Source organism: Canis lupus, chromosome 10 (assembly GCF_003254725.2).
Source record: "Canis lupus dingo isolate Sandy chromosome 10, ASM325472v2, whole genome shotgun sequence".
Lineage (NCBI taxonomy): Eukaryota > Metazoa > Chordata > Mammalia > Carnivora > Canidae > Canis > Canis lupus.
This window is the reverse complement of record NC_064252.1, coordinates 24381535-24406822: the sequence shown is the minus strand read 5'-3', so window position 1 is coordinate 24406822 and position 25288 is coordinate 24381535. Positions and strand designations below refer to the sequence as shown.

The following is a 25288-nucleotide window of genomic DNA, read 5'->3' as shown; positions in this document are numbered from 1 at the left end:
CAGAGAGAGAGAGAGAGAGAGGCAGAGACATAGGCAGAGGGAGAAGCAGGCTCCATGCACCGGGAGCCCGACGTGGGATTCGATCCCGGGTCTCCAGGATTGTGTCCTCGGCCAAAGGCAGGTGCCAAACCGCTGCGCCACCCAGGGATCCCTCAGATGACTTTTTCCTCTCATCTTTGGACTTTCATTGATTGCTTACATTTTCTAAATATATATAATATTGTAACAAAAAAAAATCAGTTTGGAAAAAAACAAATTAAGATATTTAAGCAGGAAAAAAAAGATATATTTTTAAAAAATTTTTTTATTTATTTATGATAGTCACAGAGAGAGAGAGAGAGGCAGAGACATAGGCAGAGGGAGAAGCAGGCTCCATGCACCTGGACCCCGATGTGGGATTCGATCCCAGGTCTCCAGGATCGCGCCCTGGGCCAAAGGCAGGCGCCAAACCGCTGCGCCACCCAGGGATCCCAAAAAAAAGATATTTAAGCAGGGATGCCTGGGTGGCTCAGTGGTTTGGGCCTGCCTTTGGCCCAGGGCGTGTTCCTGGGGTCCCAGGATCAAGTCCTGCATCGGGCTCCCTGCATGGAGCCTGCTTCTCCCTCTGCCTGTGTCTCTGCTTCTCTCTTTCTGTGTCTCTCATGAATAAATAAATAAAATATTTTTAAGAATCAAGATATTTAAGCACACCCCGGATCAAAGCTGGAGTAGCTCAGTAAAAGCTCGCAGATGCAGGGCAAGAGGCAGACAGTGAGTGGCTCTGCAGTCACCACAGCTCTGGCCTTCCCTGCTTCCCAGGGGCTGTCCGTTCCTCCCTGCACCCTGAATACCTGGGCAACAGGTTGCTTCTTCCCAGCTCCGGGTACTTAGCAGGTACTCAAAACACCTTGCCTCTTAACTGACTACTCCACTCCCCCTCCACCCCACCGCCCACCCCCTGCAATCCCTGGTTTTCTGCGGCTCCTCTTGCCCCACCCCACCCCAGTCTGTTCTCAACATAGCAAACCCATGTTCTCAACATAGCAAACCCACCTACAAGGCCCTCCACCTTCCCCACTTCCATCACCCCTCGGCTCTTATGCTCGAGCCACTCTGGTGTCTGTTCAGTCCTTCTAGTGTTCTTTTCACCCGCTGCTCCCTCCGCCCGGAATGTTCTCTCAGATCTAATCTTTGTCCTTTAGGCCTCAGATTAAACTTCACTTTGCCACATGACTTCCCCAACCTCCTAACATATTCCCCATTCACACACAACGCCACCACCAGGTTTTATTTCCTCCCTAGCACTATGCCACCTGAGATTATCAAACTTCTCCACCCTCTGTTTCCTCACATCCCCAAAATAGAACCCCTGCCAGGCAGGGGCCTTGTTGGTCCTGCTCACCACTGCATCTCTAACACAGAGCCCAGGGGTACTTTCCATACAATAGGCTCCCAGGTAAACCTTTGGGGGGATGGATGAACCCTCTCAATTGACTTGCCAGGAGTCACAAAGTCTAAAGGTAAAACCACTTGCCAGTTTCTCCACAAGCAGGTAGTACACATCTGCATCATGGTGTAAACGGTCCTCAGCAGAGAGGAATGGTCAGGGCCTCTGCACGGAGTTGGCTCACAGGGACACAGGAACCAATTACCCCATTTTACAGATAAGGACACTAACAAACTGGCTCCCAAGTGGCACAGTTAGGACTTAAACCCAGGCACTGTTTTTTTTTTTTTTTTTTTTTTTTTTTTTTTTTTTTTTTTTTAAGATTTTATTTATTTAGGGGCAGCCCCGATGGTGCAGCAATTTGGCGCCGCCTGCAGCCTGGGGTGTGATCCTGGAGACCCCGGATCCTGGGCTGAAGGCAGCACTAAACCGCTGAGCCACCTGGGCTGCCCAAACCCAGGCACTCTTAAGGACTCCTGCCTCTGAACATGCCAGCTTTGAGGGGGAAAATGTCAGCCAAATCCACCTACCCTCTGTGTCCTCTGGAGAGACAGCACTGTATTCTTCAGCTAGCATGCTGGAAAGACACAGCGCCTCAACAGTGAGGTCTCACGGGTGCGGTGGTGAGAACATGGTCTAGATTCAAGGGCTCAGCCATTTGCCACCTGGACAACTTTTTTTCTCTGCGTCTGTCTTCCCCATCTGTAACATGAGACCAATATCTACATCTCAAGCCCATTGCATGTGACAGCACCTAGAATGGGCTCAGCCCGTAGAAATTGCTCACTCAAAGTAGGTCAAGTGAATCTACAGACACCTGCAGTCACGCTGCTGTCTGGTTGTACCAGGGGACACTCAGAGAGCTGCCTACCCACCCCCACATGTGTTTAAGGAGCTCATGGTAACAAGGTGGGGAGAGAGCCTTGGAGCCATGAACCCAGCCTATAGCCAAACTGAAAGCAGAAGTAAACACTTCTTGGTGTGGCCAGAGTCCTCTGGGGGAAGATCTCAGAAGTTGGGGCCAGCAGATGCAGCTCTGAGTCTTACTTTACCACCAGCCACAAGGTGACATTGGGCAAGTAATATTCTCTCTGGGCCTTTTCCCTATTTTTGTAACCCAATGGTGAAAGTCATACGTTCATCCCTGTTATTGTCACTTCTTTTTTTTTTTTAAGATTTTTATTTATTTATTTATGATACACACACACACACACACACAGAGAGAGAGAGAGAGAGAGAGAGAGAGAGGGAGGGAGAGACACAGGAGGAAGGAGAAGCAGGCTTCATGCGGAAGCCCGACGTGGGACTCGATCCCAGGTCTCCAGGATCACGCCCCAGGCTGCAGGCGGCGCTAAACCGCTGCGCCACCGGGGCTGCCCTGTTATTGTCACTTCTTAACCATAAGGCTTACAAACAAGCAAAGGCAGCATATCCAGATTCAGCAAAGTTAAGCTCAGAGGGAGACAGAAGCCTGGCTATGTTGGACGCATACCCAGACCTTCAAGCACGACGCAAATGCAGCAGGCAGAATGAGTTTATTGCATTAGAAAAAACACCAAAGAAAACCAGCAAACACATCCGTACTAGACACAGTTATTAGTTTGACTTCAAGGGTAAAAAGGAAATCTCAAAGGTATAGCTTTATTTTGGGGAGGGGGGTGATGGTCTCATCCCTCCACCTTCTCTGTCCCTTTAAACCAATGGACCTCCCTGAAGGTGTCCAGTGTAGGATATGATTACACACGGCTCATTTCTCACTCTGCTTGCCTCACACACCTGTGTGGAGCTAGCTGGTCACAATGAGCATGCTTCTGGGGTTCTGGGATTGACCGAGAAGTATGAGGACGGGGTTGGGGGTCATAGCCTCATCCCAGGCTTCCAAAATGAGTGCTGGGGGCTTGGGTGGGGAGAGTGAGCTTGCCTTCCTGGAGGCACTCTGAGTAGACAGCTGGCTGGCCCCTCCATCTCTCCCCACAATCCTTAGGGCACAGGCATTGGCACAAATGGCTGCTGGGCATGGAGTGGGGGGGCTTTCAATGTACCGAGTGACTTAGTTTCTTAGGGTAGCCAGTTTGGCTAACTTCTACTGGGTCTGGAGTGACTGCTATTAGGAATGCAGCCAGTTGAGCCTGGGTATGGGGAAGAAGGGAGAAGCAGCCTGTGATGCCCAGTGCCCTCTGGAGAGAGCTGAGTTCTGAGGAGAGAGGCCTGGAGCAGGAGCCTGGAAAAGAGGCCCGGGCAAGGCAAGCTGGAGAAGGACAGAAATTGGGTGGGAGGCAGGGAGAAGGCTGCCCAACAAGAGAAACCAATGAGCTGCCCTCCAAGAGAAACCTAGCCTGAAACCCATCCTCCTTGAGCCCAATTCTGCACATGGGTCTACATTAAAGAGTCCCTGCTGGTTTCTGGTCTCCAAAATGTCGCTTGACATCACAGCTGGTTACCGTGGAGGTGCCCCTGGTCAGGTCACAGGCAAACACTAAGGCAGAAAACCATCTTTTCCTCTAGCCAAGACCCCAATGGTGCCAACTGCTATGACTAATGGCAGAGACAGGAGGAGATGAGGCCAGAGATGAGCAGCAGCTTTTTGAAGAGCAAAGGCACCTGCTATGGGCCAGACCCCAGAAAAGAGAACATAATTCAAGTCTGAGAAGTGGCAGGAGCTGTGGCAAGGAGGGGCGCACAGATGCCAGGGCTGGGATTCAGACACCTGGCAGTTCTAAGTCCCTTCCCCAACATTCACTCCCCTAAAAACTAACTTAAGGGAGGCATGTGAAGAAAAGGAATCTGAAAGCCTCTCCAGATAAGAAATCTCCAGACTGTCCCTCCCTATAAGCTCCTGGCAGCAACTCATGAGGAAAATGGCCAGTCAGGCTCTCAACAGTGAATCCTTGAAGTCAGAATGACAATGGAAATAACATGTGACTTCAAAACACATTGAGGATAATGTAAAAAAAAAAAAAAAAAATCTATCGAAAATAACTTGAAATTTTCTTGCCACCTTGATTCTGCATTATTATTCTTTCTATGTCAGGGATATTTTTCTAGAGCAGGGAGTCCTTTCCCCTTGGTCCCTAGCCAAATATTGCATATTGGTTGGGGGGTGGGGTGGGAGGTACAGTGACTGCAAATAACCTACATTATTACTTGTAGACATGAAGCTTGGGTCTCTGCCGTTCCAGCCCAAACCTTCAGTAACTATCAGGTGAGCTATGCTGAGGAAGAGCAGCCTGTAGGCAGCAAGGCAGGTGCTCCAAAATTGATGTCAGAGGATTGGCAATCAGTAGGTGGAAGGAAGAATGGCTTTATCCTGTATTCTCTGGCCTGACACTTGCTGTCATTCTCCCTTGATCCTGAGGCTTCCGGTTGCTCCAGCCCTGGTCCCGTGGCCTTGCTTGGGGTAGGGAGGGAAGGTGAGAGAGGTTGCAGCTACAGAGTTCACTTAGGTTGGTTAGTCATCCTGAAACTGGTCCCAGGTGCACCACCAAATCCTTTGGTTCATTTAAAAACCAGACAGTAACTGCTTCCGGGATGTTGCAACTGCCACTTCACAGAGGTTGTAAAACTCACCTGGGTCCCACAGGTGGTAACAACCTGGGTAGAGCATGGGCATTCTCTGCAAAGAGGTGCTAGGTTGGGGCTCCCCCAAACTGTGCCTCTTGCCTTCTGCTTAAACAAACCCCCTCCCTTTCTCCAGTGTGGAGGACGCTCAGGAAGCAGCGTCAAAAGTGAACTCACAGACAAGACAGCCTTAATAAATTAGTATAATACTATTAGAAGGGATGGCATTTTGTTCTGTATCTTAGCAGCATTGTCCTACATGCAGCCTGATGATCTCCTTCCCTGGGAAATTTAAAAAGCCGTCCCCTGGTTGTTAGCTCTGATGTAAAATTATAAAATAGAAATCTGGTAGGGTTTGTTTTGTTTAAAAAGGAAAAGCCCCTGATGAGGCAGGGCGGTCCCATGCAGTCCTGTTAACTCTGGCCATTGGGTCGGCCTATGGGGCTCCCTCCATGAGGCTGGATCTGGATGGGGTCCAGGAAGGGCCGCAGAGCCTGTCCGAAGGGCCTGTGGAGAAAAGAGACCCAGGGCTGGGGTGGGCTGGGTGCAGACAGTCACAACTGTGCCCACAGGGGTGGTGGTGCCACACCAGGAAGGACACCATGGCCTCATTCAGTTTTCTCACCTACCCCGCACACGACGGTCATCAAGGGGCTCTCACGACAACCTGCTCTGTCCTTTTACCCCTGGGGCCCCCTCCTCGGTAGATGCTGCCATTTTACTACCTTCGCCAGATTCTGGTTAGCCATGGCTTAAACAGGCTAGCAATGCACAGGGAACTAGAGCTTTCTGGCCTTTCAGTACCTGAATCTTTAATTTTCACAGTATAAGATAAAAATAAGTTTTGAGGAAGGAAGCTGAGGCAAAGGAATGAGGATATGAAAATGGTATCTTCTAGGGAGTGCAGGGGATATTCGGGAAATCAACAATTGCAGGTTGCCAGAAGCCGTTAATGCCACTTTCTAAAGCCCCCTCTCCCCTGTTTGTGCTCAGAGTAGCTTAGCTGGAAAGAACACTGTAAATACTGGAGTCTTAGAGACTTTCCAGAATTCCTAGAACCTTAAATCAGGGTGCCCACAACACATCTCAGTTACTGGCTTTCTTTTTTTTTTTTTTTTTCAGTGGATATTGCCATTTTTGGAAATCCTGTCTAGGTTCAAAGGCAATGAAGGATTCTCAAGCATAAACAGATGAAATCAGGATACATTAGCCCTTATTCAGACAAGTCCTGGAACTCCACCCATCAAACAATAACAACCAGAACATTCTTCAACTACTTCTATTTGTTTAGGGCACCATAACCTAGATCGTTTAGTGAGGCTGTGGTGTTCAACACGCCCACCAGGAAACAGGCAGACAAGGCCAGGGCCAGGAGCTAGGGCTCTCCCCACCAGCTGGACATGGCAGTCCCATTTCCTCTGCAAGTTTTTCGCAAGTGGGGTTCCTACCCACGTGTGATAAACAGCTCACCTTGCCAAGCCTGCTAAACCTGCCAGGATCTTCGTTGGACAGGGCCCCAGTTCAGGAGAAACCGAGTCAGAGTTAGCAGACAGATACGGTCCTGGAGTGGGTAGGGGCTGCCTGAACATAATCAACAGCAAAGGAAGGGAAGGGTGTGACGGGTTTGGGTGCGTGTGTCCTTTTAGGCAACACTGCCTGGATGATGCCCCACAAAGCTCAGACTACATCAGGGTGGGAGGGGCTAGAGCATGTTCCTGAAGAAAACATCAACTGAGGGCCGACTGTGCACTACAAGATATGAAGGCCAGTAGGAAGTTGTCTTTAAGGACATGAAAGGGCCCATGGTGCAGGGGAAGAAAGACCAACAAATGACATTTACAGCATAAACCACCCTACTAAATCTCTGATCTATCCTCTGCTTGTCTATTTGCATTTTAGGGAACCTGGGTGGCTCAGTCAGTTAAGTGTCTGCCTTTGGCTCAGGTTATGATCCTGAAGCCTGGGATGGAGTCCCATATTGGGCTCCCTCCTCAGCAGGGAGCCAGCTTCTCCGTCTCCCTTTGCCCCTGTTCTCTCTCTCTAATAAAGAAAGAAAATCTTAAAAAAAAAAAAAAAAAAAAGTGGCATTTTATGCAACTGTTTCTGGGAAGCAGTGGCTTGCTTCATGAACAAGGTGAAAGGCAGATGCCAGGATCTGTACCAATGCTGGAGCCAGTGACAAGTGGGTTTCTAAGTTCTGTGGTTGCACTCAGGCTGGGGTAGAGCTGGCCTAAGTTCAAGGATGGTGAAGGCCACACAGGCAAGCACCAATGACTGGAGGGAAGGGTGGGCCCTCTATGTTGGCTGGTGCCATCCTGATAGGGCCCACTTGTAGTGGGAGGACTCTGAAGAGAGCAGGGAAGGGCAGAGGTGGGTCAGCCAAGTGGTGCTGACCATGATCAGGGATCCGAGGGGCAGGGTCAGAGGCTGACGCCACTTACGTGGATAGAATTTCAGAGGGAAGGTCAGTGATGTAAGAAGGGATCTTGCGCCCAGTCAGGAACTGTGCCACTTCGTTGGTGAAGGTGTTACAGTTGTTTTCAAAGATGTTGTAGGCCTCTCTCCTATACATTGTGGAAAAGGTATGGGGAACATGTCAGAGGGGCAGTGAACCATATGTGGGATAAGTCAAACCCAGTAATGGCGTGGTGAGCACAGCTGAGTACGAGGGCTAGCATTTTCCTTCTCTCTTACACTCCAAAAGGACTGCTGGATTTGCCACTCTGGACCGTAAGACACCGATTTTGTAAGGGAAGGATGGAATCAAAATATATGGCTCCTTTGCGGTCTCAGGAAAATCTTTACATTCACAGAAGCAGAGCTTGAGGGTTAGAGTTGAACACTACTATGACTGTCTAAAGCTTCTCAAAAAGAAGAGAAAACCCGCTCAAGTTCACATATCACCCCGACTCCTCAGCAAACCCCGTTTTTGATTTTTCAGGACAAGACATGTGCCCAGTATGGGTTTAGAGCAGCAGCTGCTGATTTTAAGCAGGAGGAATAAAGAGCCCTTCCTTCCCTCAGAGTTTCGGCAGAAGCTATGCTGGGACGGACTATCTGCCTTGGAACGATGCTGAGCTCTTTCCGTGGCAGGGCTGCCTTTTCTCCATATCTATTTAACAAATACTGGGCCAGACTTTGTGTGTGCTGAGTGCTCTAGGGGATGTGACCTGGTGGCTGCCCTCTGGGGCCAATCATCTAGTGGGGGGACAGACACAACTAACCACCACCCATGTCTCCACTCACCGGAACAGAGACTCCCCCAGGGAGGACAGGTACTCCTGAAAGAGTTCTTCTGTGACTTCTGTGCTCCCCACATCAACCACAGAGTCTGGGGGCCCAAGCAATGTCCCTCCCTAAAAGAGCCAACCCAAAGAAAATCATTAAGTCACCATCTCCACTGAATTTTTTCATGTGGCTTCCCATGGAAGACCACAAACGCTCTGCTCCAACGTTTATCTTTCAGAGCACCCAGGGGAGATGAGAGGGCTAGTTCCTATTTGTATCAAGGCTGCAATGGCTTAGAGCTTCCTGTTAACTCTCCATTGCCACATGCTGGCGGCATGGCTAAAAAAGCTGGGCTACTTGTTTCTGGTAGGGCCCTGGGAAGCTGAGTCTCTGGCTGGTCAGACCCCTGAAGCTGTTTACTCATCCGGTTGATAAAAAACATAGAAATCCAGAACCTGAAGTCTCCCTTTGTCCACAATGTGGCTGATCCCAAGGGCACAACAGGATAACCAGAAATGGTTAGTGCTCAACAGGCCAGCTTTCTATGCCTGTATTTAAGTGGATGTAGCCAGTTTTTCCTTGTGACACACTTGATGTTCCTTCTAAGACTGGGAAAATGTGAAGGACTCCGAGAAATCTGGCAGGCTGGCAAATACTTCCATAATTCAGTTCTATTTTGATCTGTGAGTCTAATCTAACAATGGTGATAGGGTTCCCCAGGCAAGGACTTAATGGCCCATGAAAGGCCTATAGAAACCCTCGAGTTAACAGACTGCCATAGCAGATCAAAGGAGAGACTGAGGCCAAGGGGGAACCAGCCAAGGGTGAAGCAACAGATCACTGGGGAGGACAGAGCTGGGAATGAGCTGGGGGATAAGGGAGAGCACTCCTTGAGCAGAGCTCCCTGAAAAGATCAATCATTCATGCAATAATTATTGAGCACCTACTGTGTGCCTAACATTGTTCTAGGCACTGGGGAAAGCATGGTGAGCAGGATAATTAAGATCGTCCAAGAATAGTGGGCTCAGAATTACAAGAGACTGGAAGGTCACTAGTCGACCCCCTATTATTCACCCACAACAAACATGCATTGAGACTATGTGCTAGGCCTTATGCTAGACACTGGGGTATGATATGGACAAAATAGATGAGATCCTTGCCCTTGTGAAGCTTATAGTCTAGCGGGGATGGCAGACAAAAAAATCTCATAAACCAATGCATAATTATGAGTTGCAATGAGGGTCTTGCTGGAAAAGTTCAGAATGACATCAGTACGTATGACAGGGGACCTTTCTGGTCTGAGGGGTCTGGGAAGACTTGCCTGAGAAATTGACACTGAGCTCAATCTGAAGGATGGAGAGGCAGAACCAGGTCAAGGATCAGGGAGGTGGACTGAAGTGAGAGGGTAGGTTTCAATGTCCACGGAATGTTCTAGGAAGGAGAAGGGGGTGGGAGTGGGGAAAGGCAAAACCTGAAAAAAGGTCAGAGAGGGAGACTGAGACCAGATCAGATGGGGCCCGGGGGCCAGGCTGAGCTTGCTGGGTTTTATTCCAAGAGCAGTGGGGAAGAGTTCTGACTGAAGCAGGGGAATGCCATGGTCAGTTTTTCATTTTGAAAAAGATCACTTCGGGGGCAGCCCGGGTGGCTTAGCGGTTTAGCACAGCCTTTAGCCCAGGACGTGATCCTGGAGACCTGGGATCGAGGCCCACGTCAGGCTCCCTGCATGGAGCCTGCTTCTCCCTCTGCCTGTGTCTCTGCCTCTCTCTATCTCTCATGAATAAATAAATAAAATCTTAAAAAAATAAAAAAAAAAAAGAAAAAGAAAAAGATCACTTCGCCTCCCTGTGCAGAGTTCTGACTAAGGAGGAATGATGTATTGCTGCAGTCCACTTGAGATGTGAGGGTGGCATGGATGGAAATATGGGAAGAGATAGAAAAAGACTGATTTAAGGTTCATTTACAAGGCAGAATTGACTGGGCTTCATGAAGGATTTACCAGAAAAGGTAGGGAACCAGTGAGAGGAAGAAACCAAGAATGACTTTCCATTTATGAGTATCAAAATGAGTGCATGGCTTGGTCTCTGGTTGAACACCTCCTGTGAAAACTCTGATAGCTCAGAGACCAATTTTTTGGAAAGGTGCATGAACTTTGGAGACAGAGTCTTGACTTTTAGCATTGGTGCCACTTACTGGCCCTATAACTTGAGGCAACTCACTTTACCTCTCAGAACGCTCCTCCTTTGGCTGAACATTGGCTGAGTTCATTCTATGAGCTAGGCTCGGAGCTGGTGATAGGGCAGAGAGCAAGACATAGTCTCAGCTCAAAAGGAGCTTCCACATGGCTCCCTACAGAGACTCAGGAACAGCTGATCTACTGTATCACAGACAGTGTGACCCAGAGGGACCCACAAATGCTGAGGGAACACAGAAGAGGCTTGGGAAGGGTGTTCTTGAGTTGAGTTTAAAGTAGTTATGAGGAACTATGCCATAGGTTGACATCCACTGGGATAGAAGCCAGACATACAGAGTGGTAGCAAAGTTCCTGGTCTATGGGAACCCCAGGAACCTTGGGGAAGGGTGTGGGGGGAAGTCACTCACTGGGGGACAGCTGGAGATACCACCACTGCCGAAGTAGAACTCATCCTTGTGCACCACTATGGAGGTGTGCCTGCAATGCAGAGAAGAGATAGGAGAAGTCAGAACTCTTAAAACTGGTCTGAGAAAAAGCAAATACCACCTTGCAAAGAGAGTAATTTCTACCCAAAGATAGGGCTTACAAGGTCAATAACTTATATAACTAACCAAAGGCATAAATATCATAGATTCAGTTTCTCAACTTTGGCACCATTAACATTTGGGGCTGGAGAATTCTTGGCTGGGGGGCTGTCCTGTGTATTCTAGGCAGTTTAGCAGGATCGTGCCCCCCTACATCCCCATACCCACCTCTTCAGTTGTGACAACCAGACACTATTGAATGTCCCTGGGGGCAGAACTGTCCTCCTTGAGCTTTAGGTCATGTCAGCAGAGAGGGGAGGCCCTAGAATCACTCTGATACTGACAAATCTATAGTAGAATAAAGCTCTGTAGACCAAGGTGTGTTCCCAGGCTTTTAAAACTAACAGGAGCAGTCAACCTGGACTATGCTGAGGGCAAGAACAGATGATAAGCAAAAGTGCTCATATTACTTGGTTTGAGTCAAACAAAGCAAAGGATCATTCTGGTCATCCCAGATGTCAGCAGGCTCTAGGAGTCCAGAAGGAATACTGACCTATGGTTTCCTCATTAATGGAACTGAGAGCTCAGCCACCATCTTGTCTGACAGGGATGGATCCAGGACAGAGAGACCAAAGTAGATGTGTGTTTGATTGATTGATTGATTGATTGATTGATTGATGTGTTTTAAGACAGTCATGTGGGACCCTTGAGACTTCTGTAGTTAGAAAGCTTGGTTAGGGGTGGGCATGACATCATTCTGCCTTTCTTTAGGGCAGGTTTTATCAACCTCAGCACTAGTGCCATTCTTTGTTATGAAGGGCTGTCCTGCGCATGGTTAGGATGCTTATAGCAGCATCTCTGGCCACCACCCACCCATCAAAAATCTCTCTAGACACTGCCAAATGTCCCTGGGGTGGGAGGTCAGGGCACAAAACTCCTGGTTGAGAACCACTGCTTTAGAACTTGTAAGTTTTGGGCAGCCCCGGTGGCGCAGTGGTTTAGCGCCGCCTGCAGCCTGGGGCGTGGTCCTGGAGACCCGGGATCGAGTCCCACGTCAGGTTCTCTGTGTGGTGCCTGCTTCTCCCTCTGCCTGTGTCTCTGCCTCTCTCTCTCATTCTCTCTCTCTCTGTCTCTATGAATAAATAAAATAAAATCTTTAAAAAAAAATAAAAAAAAAAGAACTTGTAAGTTTTATGATACAGAGAGCTGGGTTTTAAGCTGGAAGCCACAGTCTGGAACCTGAAGTGCACAGGTACAGCTTTGTTTCATAAACCAGCCAATCAACATAAGGAGTCCCACCCAACTTACCAGATGCCTTCCAGTTGTTTCCCTGTGGAGAAAAGAAGAGATTTAGCCACTTGGAACCAGACTAAATGGCCTCCCCGCATGAGTAAATTCAGAACATGGCTTAAACCCAGAGTAACCTGGGATGGGGGCACAGTTGGTTAAGCATCTGACTCTTGGTTTCAGCTCAGGTCATGATCTCAGGGTCATGGGATTGAGGTCTTCGCTCAGCTTGGGGTCTGCTTAACATTCTCTCTCCCTTTGCCCTTCCCCCCTGTTTGGACTTTCCCTGAAATAATCTTAAAAAAAAAAAAAAAAAAAAAGTAACTCATCATAAACCTCTTGGGGCACTTTCTAGGAATGCAATTCTCCTCCAATAAGGTCCTTAGATCCTGATACAGGTATGTTGTGCTGTGTTAAGAAAGTTGAAAAGTGATCAGCATCCATCAGAATGCAAGATAAAAAAACACTGGTATGGATGTACCCCAATTTTATGTCTGCTTTTCTTTCCCCTTCAGGGTCAATTTAACTTTGCCTTTTTAATTTGTCTCATATATACAGATAACAGTAGAACAATGGTATAAAAAAGCTATCATCTACTTCTTCATTGAGCATAGGTGAGATCCTTCAGGAAATGACAAAGCAAAACCTAACAACTGTCATCCACCTGAATAGTCAATGCAAATGTATTCTATACCTCCATATGGGTGGAAATGGTATTAGGTATGGAAATGAAAATAGGAAAATATGAAGAGATCACTGTCTTGCCTTTAAGAAGCCCAAAGTCAAATGGAAAGAGAGACATACATCGCTTCTTGGCCTTTTGGCTAAGATCAAGTGAAAGACACACATAGCTAAGTAAAATACAATGTTGATAGGCTCTAATCATAGAGTGGTAGAAAATTACACAGTGGTAAAAATAAGATGCTTACTATGATAAAGATAAGGAACTACCTTTACAAGCTGCAATTCAACCAGGGAACAAGTACAGGCAGGAATGGACGTTTCTGCTAGAAGGAATAGTATGTCCGAACACACAGGTGGGATAAAGAAAGGTTAGAGAAAAGAGTACAGTGATGGTGATACTCTCGGAGGAAAAGCGGCCAGCAGGTGCCCTGGCAAAAATAGGGTCAGCTTGGACAGAAGGCTGCCCTAAACTCTGGGGGCCTTCTTGGTTGCTAGATGGTAGAGTGCCTTGATCAGAGCCACGTTTTTTTTTTTATTTTTTATTTTTTTTATTTTTTTCAGAGCCACGTTTTTAAAAGACACCTATGTCTTTTAAAAGAGAACTGTAGGGATCCCTGGGTGGCTCAGTGGTTTCGCACCTGCCTTTGGCCCAGGGCGCGATCCTGGAGTCCCGGGATCGAGTCCCGCGTCGGGCTCCCGGCATGGAGCCTGTTTCTCCCTCTGCCTGTGTCTCTGCCTCTCTCTCTCTATCATAAATAAATAAAAATAAATCTTTAAAAAAAAATAAAATAAAAGAGAACTGTAGGGGAGCCTGGATGGCTCAGTTAGTTAAGTGTCTGCCTTTGGGTTCAGGTCATGATCCCAGAGTCCCAGGATCGAGCCCTGCTCCCTGTTGGGCTCCCTGTTCAGCAAGGAGTCTGCTTCTCCCTCTGCCCCTCACCCTATTCTCATGCTCTCACTCTCTCACAATAAATAAAATCTTAGAAAAGAGAGAGAGAGAGAGAGAGAGAGGGAAGAGAGGGAACTGTAGGTGAAGAGGAACGGGAGGGCGGACAATAGAGACAGCAGACTGAGTGAGGTCTGTGCAGTAGTCAATGGGAGATACTATATGCCAGTGCTAAGGATGACGAGGAAGGGCAGTGAAAGATGTGAGAACGTTATCAGACATTACTCACTTGCCTTTGCTTATAACTTCATGTTAACAATTACTAATTGCTAAACGTTGCTTTCAGTATCTGCCTGGTGACTTTCTAAAGGATGAAATTCTAAGTACCGCGTGAAAGAGAGAGGATATGCTTCCTTTGCATAAACCACTCTAGTTATTCTGTAATTTACCTAGGACATAAATGGAATGAGTATCTTGCTCCTTTAAGAAAACTTTTTAAATGAGATAACATTTAACCTAATTCTTTTTTTGGAAGAGACAAAAGAGACCATGGCCCCTCCATGACGACCCACTGATGGCTGCTTACAGTGTCATCAGAGGCAGCTAAAAATATGACAAATTCAGACCCTCATTTCTCCTCTTGCTAGCAGCAGATCCTGGGCAAGTTTACTCAACCTCTCTGAACTTCAGTTTTTTCAATAGAGACTTGTGACCACAAACAATAATGTATATAAAGCATCACAGTGTGGGGGCAACCTGGCTGGCTCAGTCAGTGGAGCTTGAGACTCTTGATCTCAGGGTTGTGAGTTTGAGCCCCCACTGGGTATAAAGCTTACTTAAAAAATAAAAATAGGGGGATCCCTGGGTGGCGCAGTGGTTTGGCACCTGCCTTTGGCCCAGGGCGCGATCCTGGAGACCCGGGATCGAGTCCCACGTCGGGCTCCCGGTGCATGGAGCCTGCTTCTCCCTCTGCCTGTGTCTCTGCCTCTCTCTCTCTGTGTGACTATCATAAATAATAAATAAAAATTTTAAAAAAATAAAAATAAAAATAAAAATAAAAATAGGGCAGCCCCGGTGGCTCAGCAGTTTAGCGCCACCTTCAGTCCCGAGCGTGATCCTGGAGTCCTGGGATCGAGTCCCATGTCGGGCTCCCTGCATGAAACCTGCTTCTCGCTGCCTGTGTCTCTGCCTCTCTCTGTGTCTCTCATGAATAAATAAATAAAATCTTAAAAAAAAATAAAGGGGCACCTGGGGGGCTCAGCCAGTTAAGTGTCCAACTTTTTTTTTAAGATTTTATTTATTTATTCATGAGAGACATAGAGAGGCAGAGACACAGGCAGAGGGAGAAGCAGGCTCCATGCAGGGAGCCTGATGTGGGACTTGATACTGGGCCTCCAGGATCACGCCGTGGGCTGAAGGTGGCACTAAACCCTGACCACCCAGGCTGCCCAAGTGTCCAACTCTTAACTTCAGCTCAGGTCATGATCTCAGGGTCTTGAGATCGAGCCCTGCATTGGGCTCTGTGCTCAGTGGGGAGTCTGCTTAAGATTCTCTCTCCCTGGGGATCTCTGGGTGGCTCAGCGGTTTAGAGCCTTCCTCTGGCCCAGGACATGATCCTGGGGTCCAGGGATCGAGTCCCACATCGGGCTCCCTGCATGGAGCCTGCTTCTTCTCCCTCTGCCTGTCTCTGCCTCTCTCTCTCTGTGTCTCTCATGAATAAATAAATAAAATATTAAAAAAAAAAGATTCTCTCTCCCTCTACTCCTCTTCCCCTCTTCCAAAAGTAAGATAAAATAAAGCATCACAGTGTGTGGTACCCAGAAGTTTGATAAATGGAAACTATATTAGGTATAATGGCCTTGGGGAAAAGGGTATAAAGACCTCCAAAAGATAAATTTTACCTCAGGATTGGTGGTAAGATCTAAGAAGAGATTTCAGTACCTAGGGAATTAATATGAAATACTGTGTCTATTTTACATATAAATGTTTCAACTCTGTGTTTGTGTTGCTAGGCTAAATGAAATAACAAGGAAAATAAAATGTAGCTGAGTTCTGTCCTCCAGTTAGGAGACAGGTGTGCTTTTCACTAAAAGACTTGCTACTTTGACTGACAAGGTCACAAATGGACAGAGGGGTTCTGGACTGGGGTTTCTGGGGTAGCCCCCAAAAGACTATGGGGCAGGCTCTGCCCTCATCCAAAATGAGTGGAAATTCCACAGAAGTAGATAAGAAGAAACACACTGGATGCTGAAGGGGAATGGTAACCCATTTAGGACAAGCATCTTCAAATGTGGATCGAGCAGACTTACATCCTTTCTTAATCTGAACTCTCCTTCACAGTTATCCTATTCTCACAACATCCTCGTGTAGTAGAGTAGGGCAAATGTTTGTATTTATTAACATCATTTTACAAACAGGTAAATAAAGATGCGTGGTTGGTCCGGCATAGAAGCAAGAAAGAAAAACACAATATGACGATGTATTTGTTGGAGCAGCTCAAGTAGAAACAGCCTGTTTTGGGGAGGAAAAGAACAAGGGCCTCCATAGGGCCGACAGGGATTGGAAAGTAGAACTAAACTGATTAAAAAAAATTTTTTTGCCATACTGAGGTAGCAGTAGGTTGAGTAGGAGGTGGTGATTTGAGATTGAATTAGGTCACAAGGCCATGTGGGAACATGAATTAGGCTTAGCACACTACAGAAGCAGATTATTTTCCCACTAGGATTTCCTCAGCAGGCCAGAGAGTGGGTGGGTCAGATGCCTGCTTGTCTCCAAGCTTGTTAGCACATCTAATGCATTGATTTCAAGGCCTCTGAAGTATGTGCATGAAAACAAATGGAAGACATGGATATCAGTCCTGTTTTCATCATGAGTAACAAAGAATGTGGAGTGAGGTCTGCACTGGTCACCATTCCACTGACTATAAGAGTTAAGTTAGTATATAAAAAAAAAAAAACCAGGAGGGCAGCCCCGGTGGCTCAGCAGTTTGGCACCGCCTTCAGCCCAGGATGTGATCCTGGAGATCCGGGATCGAGTCCCGCATCAGGCTCCCTGCATGGAGCCTGCTTCTCCCTCTGCCTGTGTCTCTGCCTCTCTTTCTGTCTCTTACGAATAAAAAAAAAAAAAAAAAAAAAGGCCAGGGATCCCTGGGTGGCTCAGCAGTTTAGAGCCTGTCTTCGGCTCAGGGCGTGATCCTGGAGACCCAGGATCGAGTCCCATGTCAGGTTCCCTGCGTGGAGCCTGCTTTCTCCCTCTGCCTGTGTCTCTGCGTCTCTCTCTCTCTCTCTCTGTGTCTCTCATGAATAAAAAAAATAAAATCTAAAAAAAAAAAAAAAAAAAAAAAGCCAAGGAGAAAAATTCACCATCCACCTCCTCATCAATTAACATGGACGGAGCACACAGACATCCACGCTGGCTGTAAGACATGCTCCAGATAAGCATCTGGAATACTGCCTGTGTTCAACAGATGTCTACTTGGTGATGGGCCAGCGGGGTCCTCTGCACAAGTAGCAGTCAAACATAACCCTAGTTCACCTCCCAAATTTCTCCAGTGATAGTGTTTTCATTTATTTTAATTCCGGTATAGTTAATATACAGTGTTATTGATAGTGTATTTATTTTTAAGATTTTATTTTATTTTTTTAAAGATTTTATTTATTTATTCATGAGAGACAGAGAGAGAGGCAGAGACACAGGCAGAGAGAGAAGCAGGCTCCATGCAGGGAGTCTGATGCAGGACTCGATCCTGGGACTCCAGGACCACCGCCTGGGCCAAAGGCATTAAACCGCTGAGCCATCCAGGGATCCCTTAAGATTTTATTTTTAAGTAATCTCTACACTGAACATGGGGTTTGAACTCACAACCCCGACATCAAGAGTCCCATGCTCCACCTACTGAGCCAGGCAGGTACTCCTTGATAGTGGTTTCAAATGGCAATGTTTCTTTTTATTAAAACATTTTTAAAGTTTATATTTTTATAATCTCTATACCCAATGTGGGGGCTCTAACTCAGAATCCTGAGAAAAAAATCCCATGCTCCCCTGACTGAGCCAGCCAGGCACTCCTAATTGGCAGTGTTTTAATCTTCTGATTGGCTCAGCATCTTCCAGATTATATGAAGGGGTTAATGTTAACTTAAAAAAATCAGCTTGCTCTTCTCTGGGCCACTGGATAAATATTGAATCTAGGTGGGAAAAAGGTAAAAGGAAACATTTGTATAACATAAGTGGGCCTCTGTGCCAATATTGTAAAGAATTAAAAAAAAATGCCTAATTGGCAGGAGGGTTTTCCCTTCCTTCAGGCAGAGAAAGGTTATCACAAAATCAAATGTAGTACATTGTGAAAAACTGAGAGGGTATTTTAATCTTCAAAAAAGGTACATTTAGGGTAGCCCCAGTGGTGCAGCGGTTTAGCGCCGCCTGCAGCCCGGGGTGTGATCCTGGAGACCCAGGATTGAGTCCCAAGTCAGGCTTTCTGCATGGAGCCTGCTTCTCCCTCTGCCTGTGTCTCTGCCTCTCTCTTCACTCTCTCTGAATGAATAAATAAATAAATCTTTTTTAAAAAAAAAAAGGTACAAAAAATGGACAAAAGGGATCCCTGGGTGGCGCAGCGGTTTGGCGCCTGCCTTTGGCCCAGGGCGCGATCCTGGAGACCTGGGATCGAGTCCCACGTCGGGCTCCCGGTGCATGGAGCCTGCTTCTCCCTCTGCCTGTGTCTCTGCGCCTCTCTCTCTCTCTCTGTGACTATCATAAATAAATAAAAATTAAAAAAAAAATGGACAAAAAAAAAAGGTACATTTAAAACTACTTGATATTCTTTTTTTTTTTTTTTTTACTACTTGATATTCTAATGCTGGAATTCCTTTGAGCCACTACAGGATTCTTTCCCAGTATAAAAATAACTGACTTGTGAGTTCTTTTCTTCAGTACTGAGAGGGTTCCCTTTTGATCACTGTTTGATGTCATTAGGCCTTGTAGCAATGCTCTGAGGTAGGTCTGCAACTCTCCACCATTCAGCCAGGCTGTATTTACTGAACGCCAATCACTGTGTTAGACTGGATAAATCTAGAGTTCTTGCTCAGTGGAGCTTCCAGTCCAGTTCTAGGGGTATGTACATTGACGAGAAAATAAGCAATTATAGGGGCGTCTGGGTGGCTCAGTTGGTTAAGCATCTAACTCTTGATTTCAGCTTAGGTCGTGATCTCGGGAACATGACCTGGAGCTCTTACGTCCAGCTCTGTGCTGAGCATGGAGCCTGCTTAAGATTCCTTCTCCCCTTCTCCCTCTGCCACTCCTGCCCTGCTTGCAGGTGTTCTCTCTTAAGAAAAGAAATGAAAAGAAGAGAAAAGAAATTATAGACCAGAATGATGAATGCTATTAAATGAAGTACAGGATGTCATGAGCACATACTAGGGACACATGACCAAGATTTGTGGGGTAAGGGTCAGGGAAGGTTTCCTGGAGGAAGTGACATGTTAGTTGAGACCTCGAGGATGAGCAGAAGTTAGCCAAGCCAAACAAAAGTATTCTGGGGAGAGGGCACAGCCTTTGAAAAGCCAAAAGTTGAAAAAGAGCTAAATGGGTTTTTACATCCTGTTGAGGAGTACAGCCCTTTTCCACCAGGATTTTGCAAAAGCATTAAGCCCTCATGCCCTAAGGTATCTATTGGCAGAATTGAGAAAACAGTTACTCAAATCATTTTCCCTAGAGCTTAATTCTCTTATGGAATCCAGTGGAGAAAGGCTCCTGCTGATTTTGTTGAGCATGTGGAGACAGGTGAGGGTGGAGAGAAAAGCAGAAGGATCACAAAAGGGCCTTGTAAATGCATCAGTTTTCATTTTGCCAGAATGAAATTTCAGGATTACTAAATTAATTCATTAGATAGATATAAAGTAGTTTACACAGTGAACAATAAATATCTAAAACAAAATAGATGGCATTAAAAGTTTAAAAACTCCTTCAGATTCAAATAAATTCTATGTAATCTTCAAGTCTGAGTTCAAGTCTCAATTGTTCCTACAATTGATATTTATTGTGGGGCTTCTGGCTGGCTCAGTTAGTAGAACATGCAACTCAATCTCAGAGTCATGAGTTCAAGCCCCACATTGGGTGTAGAACTTTTTTTTTTTTTTTTTAAGATTTTTATTTATTCATGAGAGGCACGCAGAGAGAGGTAGAGACATAGGAAAAGGGAGGAGAAGCAGGCTCTATGGAGAGAGCCCAATGTGGGACTTGATCCTGGAACTCTGGGATCACACCCTGAGCCAAAGGCAGATGTTCAACTGCTGAGACACCCTAGAACTTACTTAAAAAAAAATATTATTGAGCCTGCTTCTTCTCCCTCTGCCTGTGTCTCTGCCTTTCTCTCTCACTCTGTATCTCTCATGAGTAAATAAAACAAAATCTTAAAAAAAAAAAAATATATATATATATATATATAATTGACTACCTGTACTCTGACTGGCCACTGGGGACATACAGAGAAAGGAGACAGAGTCCCTGCCTTCCAAGCAGCTCAAGGTTCTTGAAGTCTCTCTGACACATCCAGCCCACCATGGCCTCCCTCTTCTTTCAAAATCTAAAATAACTGTTTTACCACTTGCTCATTCTGCCATCTTAGTTATAATCTCTTTTATGCTGTTCTCTAATGTTGCATGTGTATGGTTGTTATTTTTAGTCAAATAAACTGGAGGACAGAGTTCATGGTTTGTTTGTTTTTAAAGATTTTTAATGTATTCATTTGCGAGACAGAGTGTGTGTGTAAGAGAGGGCATGAGCTGGGGGGAGGGTCAAAAGGAGGGAGAAGCAGACTCCCCATTGAGCATGGAACCCAACATGGGGCTCAAACCCAAGACGCCAGGATTATGACTTGAGCAGAAGGCAAATGCTTAACCAACTGAGCCACTCAGGTGCCCCTCAGAATTCATGTTTTTTATTTCATTACTATTTGTATTATAGAATTAAGCAATGAACTGAGTATAGAGTAAAATCTCAAATATTCATTAGATTGCATTCTGCCAAAAAATAAATATCTATGTTCTATATCCTATGTCTTTATTTTTTTTTTTTTTAAGATTTTATTTATTTATTCATGATAGTCACAGAGAGAGAGAGAGAGGCAGAGACACAGGCAGAGGGAGAAGCAGGCTCCATGCACCGGGAGCCCGATGTGGGATTCGATCCCGGGTCTCCAGGATCGCGCCCTGGGCCAAAGGCAGGCGCCAAACCGCTGCGCCACCCAGGGATCCCTATCCTATGTCTTTAAACCTGAGAACAATTTTGGTAGGCTTGTTAAAAAAAAAAAAAAAAAAAAAAGTAATCCTGCAGGGGCGGGGGGGGGGGGTATGTAATCCTGGGATACATCGATGAACACAAAACTTTAGAAAACAATCAACAAGTATAAAGTAACTCTTACCACAATTTAAAAAAGAAAAAAACACCTCTGCATTTCTATTACTTTAGTACAGAAAAAGGTCATGAAACTTAGAGAACGGCCAAAATTATTAAAAGGAGGAACTTAAAGGACAATTATAATAACTAATTATCTTAGGCAAATGGTAGATTATGAAAAAGAGGTGTAATCAGCTGTCTATTAGAACGCTAAGGATAAATCTGGGACCATTTGTATGGTGATTAAAGGACACTGGACCAGAAATACCTTTATGGAAAGCAATTCTAGGAGACTGACACTGGACAGCATAAAACCGTGAGTCTACACTGTTTGGGGGAGAAGAGAATTATACTGGGCTTTTTCTAGTCCCGTCATGACTGTAATAGAGCTACATGGGGGCCTATTTTTTTCTTTTGTTAAAAGATTTTATTTATTTATTCATGTGGGGGGGGGGCAGAGACACAGGCAGAGGGAGAAGCAGGCTCCATGCAGGGAGCCCAACCTGGGACTCGATTCCGGGTCTTCAGGATCAGGCCATGGGCTGAAGGTGGTGCTAAACCGCTGAGCCACCTGGGCTGGGCTGCCCCACATGGGGTCTTAGAATGAGGAACTGTCATAACAAGAATAAGAAGATACAACTGATGAATTACCCTAGTTTGGGAAAATCAAGGCTCTAAGGAATGATCATAAATCTATGATTTATGGCACATACACATTGAACCCAGATCTTCTTCTCATCCAGATTTGAAACATTTGGCCAAAGATGCCTTTACAAACTTGAAAAATTATAAAGGGACACCTTCTACAGCAGATGTGGCATAACAAAATGATTGACAACATGAGTTCTGGGAGTCAGGCTGCCTGTGTTTTTAACCCAGCCCTGCCACTTACCAGCTGTGTGAGCTGGACAAATTTCTTAACACCTTATATCTCAGGTTCCTTAAATGAAAAATGGAATAACAGGACCTACCTCAGAAAATTGTGGTGAGGATTATAACACACATGAAGTACTCAGAAAAAAAGGGCCTGGCACATGGTAAATTCTCAATAAATGCTAGCTATTAATATGCTTCTGGAAGTTAGAGCAAAAATCAAGAATCAAATGGAGTTTTTAAAGGTTTGAATATATTTAGGAATGGGAAATCAATATAGGGCTACCCAGAACTGGGAAATACCCAACTTGAAGACTGGTAATGTCTGGACAGGATGAACCAGTAAGGCGATGTCCATTTTCCACAAGTTTTCAACTCTAGAAAGTAGTGACTATTAGCTTTGACAATCCTTGCATTACTTTTGCAAAAGGCATAAAAAGCAATATGGGAAAAAAGGGATAGAGAAGAGAGAATTAGATTTGCAGGCAAGGTGATGTTCTCAGAAATGCCGTTGTGGTCAGATGTGCCAAATTGGTGAAGTTCCCATTTTTGGCTGAGGTGCTTTTAGGATTTTACATCTTTTTTTAAAAAGAGGGAGGAGGCAGGTCCAGCCACTCCACCTTCAGTTATGGCACTGTTCCCTTCACCCATGATATTCCACAAGGGCCTTCTTTCAGTTCCAGGATAAGGCCAAGCTCTATCCTACCTCAGGGTCTTGGTAGATTGATCCCCCTTATGCTTAGAACACTATAACTTCCTTACCACCCTCCTTGTGACACCTTCTTCATCCTTAAATTCCCAACTTAAGTCACACTGCTTCTGATACCCTTATTTAAAGTTAGGTTTCTCTTATTACTTTTTATTTCAGCACCCTGATTGCTTCTTGCACAGCCTAGCACTTATCACGATTATTATTTGAAATAATTTATATAATTCTTTTCTTTGCCTATTTTTAATATTTTCCCCAGGAACCAGCTCCATGATGGTAGTGAACATCTTCGCTCAATATATTGTCCTCAGTTAAGCTTAACACATGGACTAGCACATAGTAGGCACTCAAAAAAACAACCTGTCGATTGAATCATGAAGCAGTGAGCCCTAAGGGCAATTGTGGCTATGATCAAACTAACCAAATAATGGCTCCGTTCCAAGAAGTTTAGTTAGAACTTGACTGATGTAATCTGTGTAGTGTTAGTCACCTTCCTCGGTGACTTTGTAAGTTTTACTTTCAGCTTTACCTTACTCATTTTAACAACTGGATGATCTAGGCCCAAACTTCTAGCCAACAATAGATTGGCTACATAACAATTATCTGAAGAGCTTATTAAAAATACAGATTTTTTGGATCAAAACCCCAGGAGACTCTTATTTACTACTTGTGTGATGAGGCTCTGGAATCTGTATAATTAAAATGTTCTTATTTTGAATAGATAACATATGGGTAGTACAGCATTCAAAAGGTACAAACGAGTTTATAGTGAGTCTCCCCTCTATTCCTGCCCTCTGGCATCAAGTTTTCCTTTCTGTAAGTTACCACTGTTTCAATTTCTTAACTATTCTTCTAGATAATTATCTGCCTACATGAGCATGTATACATCCTTTGCTTCAAACACACCTTAATATTTAAAGAACTGCTCCAACTTTGTTTTCTCTATTTCCATCGAACAAAACTCGTTGAAAGTTATCTATATTTTTAACAAGCATCCCAGGTGATTCTGATGTGAAGCCAATATGAGCAACCATTCACTGGCCCAGGGTTAAGAGATTTAAGTTTAATCGACTATGATACATCAGAAACTCAAAAACACTGAAAAGGTGCCTTCCAAAGTAGCCTTGCTTACTTGACTTCTGCCCTCTTGTCTTACCGAGATGAACTAAAACATTCTCTACGGCGCCCATAAAAGCCAGGAAAAACTAGCCATTCAAACGGATGTTGCCAAAGCTGTTCACTTTCTCAATTCCTGGAATCTTTTCCTGCCCAATACCACCTGAAATAAATCACAAACTCGGCAATTTCTATGTTAGGTGAGACATTTTGGTACTTGGGTTATAACGAGGTTTGATGTGCAGTGAATGAGGGCTGGTTTTCTCTCCCGGCAGTTAAGTAGTTTCACGGAGCACCACCACCGATCTACTTCCTTTACTAATCCTTACTGACACAACAGTATCCGATCCTCCTCTCAAATTGCTTTCTAACCATCTGGGCAAAAGCAATGAACTTAGAGCCCGTGGGGAAGACCGCATGGTCAGGGCAGAAGTTGATGAATCCTGGGGTTCCTGCTCCAGCGGACCTGGCTTCACCTCCACCTGGGAGCAGTGCCTGGGCCCCCGTGCGGCTCTGGCTTCCTATTCCCGTCCACCCCGGGGACTGCAAAAGAGTTTCCTTTTCGCACCGAGGGAAGGCTCTCCAAGGGCCACCCGGGGAATCTCCTCCGCAGTGTCCCTTTCACCACGCGGGGCACCGCGCGGCAGGCAACCTCCCCTCCCCTACGCTGCGCGGAGGAAGGAGTGTAAAGAGCTCCCCGCGGACGGCAGGGGAGCCTCCGGGATGCAGCGCCGGTTCACCCTACCGCGCGGAGTGGCCAGCGGGAGGGCGTGACTCCTCCATCCCTTCCTCCTGGATTCAGAACGTCAAGTCGGTAGAGTGGGGCTCCAGGCGCCCGAGCCCCCGACCTCTCCCTTCTCCCCTCGGGCTCTCCTCCATCCTCCGGGCCCCGCGTCTCTCCCGGAGCCGTGGTCCAGGCCTCCCTACCTCTGCCGGGCGTCCCGGCACCCTCTCGCCCGCCCCCAGCCCCCTCACCCAGCATGATGGGGCTGAGCCGCCGGGCCAGGCCCTTGGACAGGTCGTACACGTAGAGCTTCACCGGATAGAGATTCGGCGGCTCCATCGGGACCCGTGGCGGCGGCGGCCACGAAGTCCCTCACAGGCACCCGGCAGCGGCTTGGACCTTCCCGTACCCGACGGGGGTGGGGAGCGGAGGGAGCGGGGAGGGGGACCGAGCCCAGGCCCGGCCTGAGGGGCGGGGGAGAGGCGGCCCTGCGCTGCACGCGCCCCCGCACCCGCCACGGGCAACGACTACTGTGAGGTGACAGAGCGGGGACGGGCAGGGTCCGCGCGGAAGAGAGGGCGGGGGCGGGGACGCACTCTTGCGCATGTGCCTACCGTCCCGGCGGGCGGCGAGGGGCGGGGTTTCGCGGGAGGGGGCGGGGCTTTCGCGGACCGGGTCGGGTTAGTAAGAGAC

The 25288-nt window shown here is 46.5% G+C and overlaps 1 protein-coding gene across 9 annotated transcripts; it reads right to left on the bottom strand.

Annotated features, from left to right (window-relative positions):
* On the bottom strand, positions 1-25184 carry DESI1 (desumoylating isopeptidase 1). Of its 9 annotated transcripts, none has more exons than XR_007413736.1 (9): positions 24847-25071; positions 14670-14787; positions 13537-13640; positions 12236-12257; positions 10811-10880; positions 8231-8340; positions 7426-7548; positions 1957-2128; positions 1-204 (listed from the first exon to the last, which is right to left on the bottom strand). XR_007413736.1 is itself a non-coding variant. In XM_049115796.1 (9 exons), the coding sequence occupies exons 1-9, from the start codon at positions 24932-24934 to the stop codon at positions 5398-5400; spliced, it is 840 nt and encodes a 279-aa protein (XP_048971753.1). In that variant the 5' UTR covers positions 24935-25071; the 3' UTR covers positions 2943-5397. The 9 variants fall into 9 exon arrangements, 8 of the variants coding, with proteins under 8 accessions (XP_048971756.1, XP_048971757.1, XP_048971753.1 ...); XM_049115796.1 differs by lacking the exons at positions 1-204; positions 1957-2128 and adding exons at positions 2943-5491; positions 6455-6565; XM_049115799.1 differs by lacking the exon at positions 1957-2128.
* Positions 25185-25288: the final 104 nt, after the last annotated feature.

Excerpts from the sequence above, each read along its gene's own strand:
- DESI1 (XM_049115796.1), bottom strand. The coding sequence starts at position 24,934 with ATGGAGCCGCCGAATCTCTATCCGGTGAAGCTCTACGTGTACGACCTG. Across the intron at positions 14,788-24,846 it reads GCTCAGCCCCATCATGCTGG|TCACACAGAGAGAGAGAGGC; the intron begins GTGAGGGGGCTG and ends TATTTATGATAG. Across the intron at positions 12,258-13,536 it reads GCGCCCTGGGCCAAAGGCAG|GGAAACAACTGGAAGGCATC; the intron begins GTGCGAAACCAC and ends TTTTCTCCACAG.